General features: G+C 38.7%; 1 protein-coding gene across 4 annotated transcripts in view; it reads left to right on the forward strand.

The window, feature by feature from the left end:
• Positions 1–6,142, forward strand: part of LOC307113920 (uncharacterized protein C8orf34) — a gene marked incomplete at both ends in the record, with an annotated part of 253,601 nt that extends 247,459 nt beyond the window's left edge. For all 4 annotated transcript variants that reach the window (XM_079795931.1, XM_079795933.1, XM_079795932.1 and 1 more), the window contains 2 exons: positions 4,763–4,826; positions 6,106–6,142. In XM_079795931.1, coding sequence (XP_079652057.1) covers positions 4,763–4,826; positions 6,106–6,142 — 101 coding nt within the window. The remainder of the gene's footprint in view (positions 1–4,762; positions 4,827–6,105) is intronic.
• Positions 6,143–11,958: the final 5,816 nt, after the last annotated feature.

Consider the following 11,958-nt stretch of genomic DNA (forward strand, 5'->3'; position numbering starts at 1 on the left):
CTCCTATTTCACACTTACTTACTAAAGGGGGGGAATCAATGTTCTAAGCACAGAACATTGTGCTTAATAAATCTTTCTCACTGAGAGAACTAGCATATATTCTAATCAGTATTAATTTAATAATAAGTTGGGGAAATTGTCCCATAGCCTAATCTATATATATAAAAGCCCAAGTGGCCATTCGACTGGTAGCTATGAAGTGCACTGACCACCAGGGGGCAGATGCTCAATGCACAAGCATGGAACCATGGAACAGACTGATGAATCTCAGAAGGAAAGGCGGGAAGAGATTAACCAAAGATCTTATATGCATATTAGAGGCCCGGGGGACGGATTTGTGCACTGGTGGGGTCCCTTGACCTGGCCTATGGGGATTGGGCCGAAACCAGCTCTCTGACATCTCCCAAGGGGTCCCGGATTGCGAGAGGGCACAGGCCAGGCCAAGGGACCCCACCAGTGCATGAATCCGTGCACCAGGCTTCTAGTTTATAAATAAACGTTGACTCGTGCATGAGCGATATTTGTCCCCATCTGATACTGGCCTCCCATCTAAGTTAATTAAAAGACAGTTTCCCTAATTTTCTTTAATCTCTGACACTTCTATTATAGAGAAAGGGTGAATAGCGATATTAAAATATTTCTTCTAATTAATTTCCTTTCAATGTGCACGAATCCGGCCACTAGTATACAATAAAACTACAAAGTCAACTTGGGGGATATATTTAGAATTACAGAATTCCACTTTTTAAAACCTATTATGAGTAATTGACATTTTAAGGTTATATAGAAACACATGTTCTCTAAAATAGGAGGAAATGGAAGAGGACTGACATTTATTAAATGTTTGTAGTATCTTCTTTTATCCCCGTGACAAATGAATGTGTGAGTGATAGTACTCTGATTTTACAATCTTAGATTTATTAAATACCCTTTCCCAAGGGTACATGATTAATAAGTGCAATTTACATTCTAACTTAATCGAAGGTCATATGTTCTAGTGTAAAATGTCATTCCATCTCTAGAAGCTAAATGAAGAGGGAAGGTGGGAGAAATGTGTGTATAAATAGTATCAAGAGAGTAATTATTTCACTGAGCACTGAAAGAGTTTGTATCATAAAGAAAATACTATGAAACATGAAAATAGGAAAAGTGACATGTAAAGAAATAAGCAGTAATACATTTGGCTAGGAAATTTGCTTTTAATATAACTTCAACTTGATTTAGTTATATTTACACTGTGCTCTGAATTATTATCTACAGGCAAAGTCATCCAGAAAATTAAGGGAGGCATATTTGATAAACATAAAAAATAAAATTTTGACAGAATAAAATAAACAACATTTAGTAATTACATTAAGCATGTTTTCAATCCCATAGTAAGCTATTTAAAATAGAACAACTGTTCAAAGCATGCTGCCAAATGTCTTCAAACTGACTTGTTATGAAATGTTGACTAAATATCCCAAAACTCTATATCAACTTTAGTATAATTAAACATTCTTCAGACCAAAAACAGAGTTTTTATTTATATTCTGAAATGTAAATTCCACGTGACTTTCTCCTTCATATTAGGACCAAAAAGATTATCCATTTGTTAACATTCACAACAATTTTCAGAAAGTTTCCACTAGTTATATAGGCTTTATAATTTATAAGTTGCTCCCACATATTTAATTCCAAAAATTAACCTATTAGGGAAAATTTTGTTGTAATATTCATATTTTACATTGTAAGCATTTAGCACACAATTATTTAATAAATATTTATATATTCACTATTTACTAAATAGTATTTACTGGATGAATTGAATGAATGCATGATTAAATTTAGTTCAGACTGGTGAAGTGACTCGAGAAGTGGCCAAGCCCAAGTTGCATCTTCTGATTACTCAGGAAGGCCATGATTAGAAACATGGACAACGTTATGTAGTAAGTGGTTTTATCAGTACACACACAACCAAACATGATATGTTCAGTGACACTTCAATGTTCACTGTGTTGCTCCTCTGTGGTAATGGTAATTCAGAGTTGCAAAGAGTATGGTGCTTTAATGCAGCCTTTTACATCAATCCCACACACGCATTTGAAACCCATTGCCTCAGGTGATTTGTGTTGCTGGTTTTTACTGAATAAACCTGTACATATGGCATTCAAGAAGAAAAGAAGAAGGTTCTATGCGTAAACAAATTACCTTTATTTCTACAATTTTTGGCTCCTTGCTTGCTTGCTTGTTCTCCCTCCCCCCACCACACAAAAGCTGCTTCATTCCTTGCATTCCCCCAAGTATGGGAAGTAATGGGCTATCCCCTGATATTTAGTCCTACTTCACAGAGGGAAGCCATGTAAGGTTGTTGCCATATTAGAACAACGTTATACCAAAGTTCAGGTCAGAAACTTGAGATCAGTTACTTCTGTTTTTTATTCCTGTTACCCTGGGCCACTCTGTCTTGCCCTACTGCCCCTGTCAAAATAAAACCATCTCATGTTTTGTATTCTTTACCACCATTGATATATTTCTCAGAACTTTCCCCTGTACCATGTGCAACTGGAATTTGATTTGCAAACCGATTCTCCTTCGGTGCTATTCAAATAACACTCTCCATGCCTTTCTTTGCCTTATTTGAAATGGGTTCTTCTAGAAGACACTGCTTCCCTGTGAGCCTTCCCCAGGGAAGTTGATCCTTCTTTCAGTTGCCATGTGTCTTGGCATGGTGCTTGCACCATGAGGAAGCATGAAACAGTCTACTTGAAATTCTCCTTTTCTTTTAGGTTCACGCCATTTGTCCTGCTGTCCAGTTTCTTTGTCACTGTAATCCTGCCCATCACTTCTGTTCTTTCATGTGGAGCACTTACATTTGGTTTACTGTTTTCCTCTCTACCACAACTCCTATTAGGAAATTTTGACTATCAAGTGGGTGACTTATCCAATGCCCTACCATTATCATTCCTTGACTCTCTCAAATGTATTGGTCTTCTATGGCAATGTATTTTTTTTTTTTTTTGTCAAATGTGAAATAGCATCCAACTCTAAAAATTTAAATTATTATATTCTAACTAGATGCCCAACACACGAAATTTGTGCAAGGGGCTTGGCCCTCGCAGCCCAGCTGCCTTGCGGCCCTGGCTACCTCACAGCCCTGCGGCCCCACGGCCCTGCCCACTGGTCGTTCTGGAAGGTCGTTTCGCCAACTGGTCTAATTAGCATATTAGCTCTTTATTATATAGGATCTTTGTCCCAAACCTCCTGCACTTAAGATTCTCTACACTTTGATTTTGTTTGGTGCCCAGACACTTCACTACTCCTTTTTCTTCAAGTATGTCAGGCCACAGCTGGCTTTATTCTTCACCCTGAAGTCCATGCTACATAGAACATTGATATTCAACCTGTGGTCCATAAACCAGCAACATCTTAGGAACTTGTAAGAAATGCAGTTCCCTTGGCCTCCACCCTACATTTCCTAAAGTCAGAAACTCTGATAGTGGAGCCCACAGCAATCCGTGTTTTAAAAAGCTCTCCAGTTGATCTGATACCCTTAAAATTTGAGAAACTCTATATAGAGCATTAATTCAACTGGTCTCTTGCCAGCACCCAAAGGTGAATGCATCACTATTTTGTTCCTAAATCCTTCCATGTTTAAGATTTCTAAAAATGTACCAAGTTCTCCAGCTTTATTAAATAAAGCACCCTTTCCATATACAATCACCACGACCACCTTCACTCCAAATGTACTTTGTAGTTCCTATTTATCTAAATTTGAATACTGTAAAACCATCAAATGCCCACTACTTAATGATACTTCCAAAGGCATTTTCTTGATAATAATCCTCAGTGGAGAATCCTGAGCAGTGCTACTGACTCAAGGTCCCCTACTAGTATATAAGAAGGAATGGGGCCAAGATTTGAATTCAGGTCTATTGAGTACAAACCTGTGCTTTTTCTATTTCACTGCTGAATTATGTAAACCAACAATTGCATTGATATGCCTCTGGTTGAAGCAGTACCCACCAATGGATCTCTATAGAATTTTTAAAAGTGAGTTACATAAAAATCTATTATCAAATCACTTTGATAAACATCAGGTTAAATAGTTATTTTAATTGTAGGATTTTTAAGACCCTTTAATATCTTTGATGTGTACTGATTCCTTTATTTCACTGCTTTTATCCTCTTTATTTCCTCATGGTTTTAAATTTTCCCACTAGGTTTACTCTCCTGCCTTAGGGATGTATTCAGAGGAATTACGTTTAGCATGCAGTGTTATAGATGTAGTGTATATGCACTACTTCATGTGAAGCTCAATAACTTTGTGATGATAACATGAAATTACAAATATTATAGCACCACAGTACTGTGACATGTATATATCCAATCCAGAATAAGCTGTGTTAAGGCTACAGCCTGTAGGGGACTGCTTTCCTGCCTAACCCAGGCTGAACATAAGCATTACGACTTGAATTGAGATAGTGTCTTCCTGCAACTGACATATGTATTCCTAACACTATTCAGAGGGGCATTTGGGGCTGGATTTTATTTAAAAATCAACAAAAGTTTAAATTGAACATGACTGAATTATGATGTGAAAGTATACTCACTATTGAACAGTTAACGTATGTAATTGCAGCTCATTGTATAGTATAAATGTAATCTTACTATTAATTTCATTTCATTTTCACTCGAAGTTGGCTAAACCAGGGGGGAATTGTGTTTAACTGGTGTTTCCTGGTGCAGCGTGTTACCTCTCTCTCTTTCTTCCATCGTGCAGGTTCTACCGACCTTCTTCTTTGTGTTCCGTGCTCTTCTTGTCCTACTCTGGTCTACTCTGGTATGTTTGCTCAGGGCACTTACTATTAATGTCGGGTGATTATGGGTACTATCCTACAACTGCTCAAGGATCAGACTTTCTAAAATAGTCTTCATGACCTCTAACGAGAAAAAAAGATTTTCCTCCAAGTACTCTGCACAAGGTTTCCTTCTTTCTGTGATGTTGCGTGGCTCTCTGGCTCCTCACTGAATCTGTACTCACTGGGGAGGTAGAAAGGGAATTTGAACTCTTCTTCTTGGCAGGAAAATCACTTTTAAATATATGTGAGATGAAAACATATTCCCCCACTGTGCAGTCCACCGACTCCATAGCACCATTAAATATATCCCGGAGACACAGCATCTCAGAACAATATCAGATCCATGGACATGAGGCTAGCCCATGAAGTGAATATATAAACATGAGCAGTTCACAGTATATTCTCTCAAGTATGTCACAGAGAGAAGCAAAGGTTGAGTTTGTTCTTAGCACTCAGAGTCACAGCATTTCAAAATTAGAAAGAATTTAGAACCAGCTACGTCTCTTCCAATATCATGCTGGTCGTTTCTCTGCACAACCCCTACCAAATGGTCACCCAGCTTCTACATGAAATGAGAAGTATACTACCCACTTTGGCAGCTCATTCAGTTTTGTTCTGCTCTGATTGCTCACTGACCCAATAATTCTATATTACTAAATCACCTAAAAAACAATTTGTGCAATGCAGCACTGTGTAGTTATCAGAATATTATTATGTTCATTGCACATGTTTTATAATAAAACATAAGACCTGTTTTATAATAAAATATAGAAAACATGTAAAAATTTAAAAATCATCTAATGATCAACAAAAGAGGATTTATTAAAAATGTATAGCAATCTACATAATGGAATATGGATGAGACATATATTAACTGGGTATATACATATATTAACTGGATAGATCTACCTACCTATATCTATATACTAGTATATTCTAATATGGAAAACATTTTTATATTTTTACATAAAATGTGAGTCACAACACAGTTTATTAAATATAATTTAGTTTTGTTGTATATGACACACAGACACACACAGTTATATATTTATGTCTGCACAATACTGTCTAAATAAATGGTTAAATACAAAATGGTCTCAAAAAGCCATGTTCATTGCAGCATTACTTATAATAGTCAAGATAGGAAACAACCTAACTGTTCATCAGTAGATGAATGGATAAAGTTGACACATCTTTTTTAAATATGCTACACTATAGACATGTCATTAAGCACATTTTGTTTTGTTTTGTTTCTCTCCTACAGGTCTGTGAAACAGGCAGAGATTGCAAGTGGTCCTTAAGGAAATTGAAATTATTCAAATCCTTATGTATAGTTCTAATTTTATTTACTATGTGTAATCATTTAAAGAATGGTTATTTTTATAATATCAATAACAAACAAGTACTCTTGTTACCAGGGGCGTGCCTAAGTCAGTAATCAGAGAACACTAACCCTGGCAAAGGATTCTGGGTGGTCAGCATGCCTGCTGCCTTTTGACATGGTTGGTGCCCTGGGTTTAGATTACTTTATATCTAGCTATTAAGGTTACTATTTGATACACTAAATATTGCCTGATTCAAAAGACTTTGCTTAAATTTTTTCTGTATTTTAACTTGTCTAGGATTTTCTATTTCTTATATTTTTATAACATTTTCTCATTTTTTAGATTAATAAACATTATACTTACCCACATGTGCCAGGATGTGCCACTTGGGTATCTCTGGGAGTTAGTTGTTGTTCAGTGTCATGACCTGCCCTATATGTTCTGTGCAGAGTGAGGTGCATTCTCCACCACTGATCCTTTCTGCAATTATTGTCCCTGCTCCTTGCAAAACACATAATTGATATGTTAATTCAATAAAGCAGATCAATAAGGAATGAAATGCATGCCCCAACGCATATGCAATGAAAACTGTTTGACCATTTATGCAGTTATTGAACCCAACTAAGACTATCCATTTTAAAGCTGATATATGCTTGCTTTTGGAATGTGTTATGCATTGATGCAAAGTGACTAGATCTAAGTAATTTATTGGGCATCTCAACTGTTTTAATTGTCTTAACCTAAGTTTTCTTTCTGGACCTTTAAGGCATATGATTAAATGATAAAACTGCCTGTATAACTGTCAAAGAAACAAATGTTAAAGGCCAGAACATGGCTAAAGAATAAACAAAGAAGTTCCTATTGTATGAATGAAGTTATATTCCTAAGTCAAATAATACATTTTCTTACATTAACATTTTCTTGAGAATAGAAACTCATGAGGCTAATTTTCATAAAGGTTGTATTTAATAGGTAGAAACAAATTAAAGGCTTAGAAAACAGTATATTTAGCAGAACAGAGAAAACACAAGAGAGTAAGTTTACAGGACCAGGCCAATTCTCTATTTAAATATCCTTACCACAGAGAATATTTCTTCAAAAATGTTTAACTGAGGATCCAAATATTTGTCTTATTCATAATAGTGTTTCTTTAAAATGTGTTATCCCTAATGCCTTCATCTGAACCATATTTTCCTTCAACCATTACTTGGTCAGTTTTTGTCATTCTCTTGTCCACTGACCTGTTTCTGGGGACAGTCACCCTACTAAGTGCTACATCAACCTCAGGAATCAGATCTACCAGGATATTAAGTATATGTATATATATTTAAATTCTACCAAAGACAAACAAAGCCAGACACTAATTAAAGTGGCAATATATATTTTAATCAGTGATAAACTATTGCAATAGGGAAGAGGGCCCAGCATGAACTGAACTCAACTTCGATTTATGCAGAGGTGACTGGATATTCTGAAGGGTGAGTGAGGGAGTAGGAATGGGGAATTTCTTTGGCTTGAACAGAGTTGGGGAAATGGAAATTTTTAAAAGGAGGTTGTTCCATGTGAAGCTCATCTGAGTTCGCCCACTGTTGCTTATGATCAAAGTTTTACTTCTATCCTCCCACAGAGACTGGGAAACGGGGTCTGTCTTCAGGTGTTGGCTGAAACAATCAGGAATTCCTTTTGGCAGCCCTGAGCTTTCCCAGACAGGAACTAAAGAGGGCAGAAGTCATCTCCTAGGGATGCTGCCTTGAGTTGTTAAAAACTATGTAAGTGTTTGTTCAAGCCTTTTAATGTGACAGTGTGTTGTGGTGGATGAAATGATCTGTACTGAGAATCTGTGGTTTTTATAGGCCAAGTTTCAGGTCTGGTCAAGAAGCGGTCTCAGAAAAGCCAGGCTAGAGTGTTCCCAAGGACAGAATCTTTGTCTATGCCAACTAGGCAGGACACACACACAGACAGACACACACTCCACAACCTGTGCTCTCTCTTCTTTGTCAACTCCAAAGACAGAGGTCAAAGTCAGTAAACAACTAGAACAAATTAGGAAATTCTTCTAGATTGTTTTTCTGTCTCCTGTTTCAAGTGTTACATGTGAAATCAGAATCTGTTAGCACTCATCTGGGCTGCCATTACTCATTTTGCCTCTGTTGCATTTTTTAACAAAGATCCAGAGTCATTTCAATGGTAGGGCTTGAAAACCTCATGGGAAAGGGGGTTCTAGAAATATTTGTCAGATTCTCTATGCAAACATCACCTCTATAGAGAGATGGCTTTGGCCCTAAGTCATGCCATGGCCTCTGGGTGTCCCTGACTAGCAGTCTCTGACCTTCTGGTCATAGAGGCCAGATCCTCACTCTCCAGCGCATCACAGTCTAGTGGGGGAAACATACATATGAACAGATGATTTAAGTAAAGTGTGGTAATGGGCAGTGAGGATGACATTTATAAGCTAGGTTCTTATGGGAGCACAAAAGAGCAGTTGTGAACCCATCTGGGGATCTGGACTTGGAAGAGCATGAGTTGTGGGGTGGGTGGGAAGTCAAAGAAGGATCCACGGAAAAGATAATGCCTCAGCTGGTTCCCTAACGATGAGATGAAGTCAATCGAGCAACAAAGGCAAATACGAGGGTCTTAGTGGGAGCAACAGCATGAAGCCCAGTATGGAAGTCTGGATGGGCAGAGTGTACATGAGGATGAGAACGTGGTATTTATTACTGGAGCACACAGAGTATGTTAGGAGGTGGCAGTTGATGGGACAGAGAAGTGGGCATGCGCTGGGATAGGAAAATGCATATGGCATTCTGTGGTCTTTAACACAGGTCGCTCATCCGAATCACAGATGCTTAAGCCTCTCTGGGATTAAGATGCAGCTGGTTTGAGGTGGACCCCAGTCATCAGTATTTATTTCAAAGCTTTTTACTTGATTCTAATGAATAGCCAAGGATGAAAGCCATTGCCAGCGAGAGCGGCTACATATTTTCCACAGTAGAAAGGAGAGTGACCTGTCTGATGGATAGCTAGGGCAGCTCACTCTGGCAGCATGGGGAGAATGACAGAGTAGGAAACACGGGGAATGGGCAAACATGGAAAAAACTAGTTAGGAAACTGTTTCAGGAGTTAAAAAATAATAAAGCCTTATTTAGATGTATTAAGGCAAATATGTTAAGAATCTAACTGTGGTTGGGATGCTCTGGAAGGCCAGGAAAATGTTCACCATGGGTGGAGCCTCCAGGGAAGAGACAGGCAAGGACTGCAACGCTCTTCATGTGATGTCACTACAGGATACACTAAGAGACGGAGGAGAGAAATGTCACCTGAGCTGGCTATTGCTTTACCTTCCTTCTTTAGAAAAAGAGGATAGCTCCTCCGTAGACCACTGAGAGTTTCAAGCCCCCCCACCCAGCTGTATCTAACTTATTCAACACACCCTCTATGTACTAGTATCTAACACCTTATTAGATCGGGGGGCCCAGAAGTATTGGGGCAGATGTGGTTCTTGCATTCATGGAGCTGGTGGCTGGTATGGGCATAACACTGACAAACAGTCGCTTACTCTGGAGTTTAAGAGGGTGACACGGGTTGCTAAGGGATCACACCTGAGTAATATCTAACCTAATAAGGAATCTGGGGCTTTGATTAAGCTGTAATCTAAATGAGGGGGGTGATTCAGGTGAAAGTGGGGGAAGTCAGGTTAATTGGGGATAGTAATAGAGAAAGGAGCTTCAGAGTATTTTGAGAGAACAGCGTGTGCAAAGATCCAGAGAGAAAGAAAAAAAAAAGATCCAGAGAGAAGGATAGCATGGCCTATCAGGTGACATGGACAGCTGAGTATTGCTGAAACATAGGGGACGCACAGCATTGTCAGTGATGCAGATGAGAAGTTAGTAGCAGCGGAGCTATTAAGGGTATCATAAGATATATTGCATCCAGGGGCAAGTGAGACACACAAAAGAGTTTTGAGCAGTTGAATAGTAATATTTCCATTTTAGAAAGAAAATGTTTTGCTTCAGTATAGAAAATGGATCATAAAGGGACAAGACTGGAGACTGGAGAATGACTAGGACACTTCCAGTAATCAACATCAGAGATAGAGAAGTGCTTAGGAGAGAGATTTAGATGGTTGATGATTAAAGATGTGTGGGAGGAGTTGCAGATGGTAAGATTTCTGGCCAACACACCTGGTAGTGAAATAACGTTTGGAATGAGGGGAAGATGTGGCTGGAGTTCAGTTGGGGACATGTCCAATTTAAAGAGGTTGAGAACACAGCTGAGACGTTGAGCCTCATCAACCTAAAAATGGCCCAGTGGAGCATACTAGAAATCAAGGCAGTAGATAGCATCACCCAATGAGAGCGAGTGCAGTGAGAAGAAGAAAGAAGACTCAGGAACACACCAGCACTTAAGGGACTGAAAACATGATTTCAAAAGTAAAGGTTTTTATGTAGACTGGACAGAGTGGGTGGCCCACACACTGTTTCTAGGAAGCAGAAGGTCAAAATCAGTGCACTTCAAGGTCCCGAGTTCCTGTAAGCACAGCTGGATTTCAGGGGAGAGACAAGCATGGGCTCATTTGTTGAACAACCTTTAGTTGTCTAGTTTAATGAGGCTGTAGAAACTTCCTGTGGGTGGATGGAGTAAAAAGCGGCTATGGCAGTGGGAGGGGAGATTAAAGAACATAGAGTTTTCCTTATTTAGGAAGGAAAACTAAGGCATGACCGATTTGGGGTCTTTTTAGTGGGTGTATAGAGACATCCAACTTGAAAATTCCTTTTTCTTTGCTTAATAGTGATGAAGAGACAACTAAAATCTTTAGGAAACAGCTTAAGAATTAGCCCTGCTGCAGCATTTTTATCTTCCATTTTTTCCCCTCAAACTATTCCAACATAGTTTTGGATGGTTATAAGGAAAATAAGCATTGCCAGCTGCTAGACTGAAGCTTCTGAGGCACTCCCTAGAGGGAGAGGAGGGAGCATCCGTCATCTTCCGGGGTCTTAGGACAGAGCTGTTCTGCTGCAAATCATGGCTTGCCTACACTATAAATGTTTGTTGGTTTTTCAACTTGCATTTGGCTCTCTTACCACTATTCTTTCTGTTTGTTTGTTTTTTTAAATGTCTACGGTGGTTTCTTGTCTCTTTTGAGTCTTTGATGTTTATAGAACCCATCTCTGCAAAGCCAACATAAGTGGATTTGGAAATGAGCAGGAGCTGTGATTTGGCAGCTCTTCTCACTATTATTATAATCATTTAAAATGTGCCTGAAGATCCCTAAGTGCTACGTGCAAGACAACAATGGTAATACGACCCAGTGTCTGAAAAATACAGCAATTTTCTCTCAGAAACTGCCTCGCTAATGGCAGGGGGAGGGAATGGCTTTGAGGTTGTTAGTGTACATGATTCTCTAGGGAAATGGTCAACCAATGGTTTAAAAATGGAGCCTCTGAAAGAGCTTGCAACTAACCTGATAGACTTGGCAGGGGCCTGTGCCGTACATTACAGCTGTGTCTGAAGGGCCCTTTATAAACCACAGGCATTTGATTGAACGACTTGGCCAAGGTTTACCACCTGGATTCTGAGTGAAAGGGGAACTCTTGTGCTTATGGACATTTTTATTGCTATATTTTTATTACTACATTTTGCAAAACTTTTTAGGTAAAGATAATGAGCATGCACAGGAAATTTTTCTAAGAGTATAATCAGAATCACATCATCAGTGGCTTAAATCAAGCTATGGAAAATTGTGTTTTACTGTGGAAAACAACTATGCATCTGTCTTCAGTAAGTTGTAAACT

This window comes from Cnephaeus nilssonii (genome assembly GCF_951640355.1).
Source record: "Cnephaeus nilssonii genome assembly, chromosome: 18".
Lineage (NCBI taxonomy): Eukaryota > Metazoa > Chordata > Mammalia > Chiroptera > Vespertilionidae > Cnephaeus > Cnephaeus nilssonii.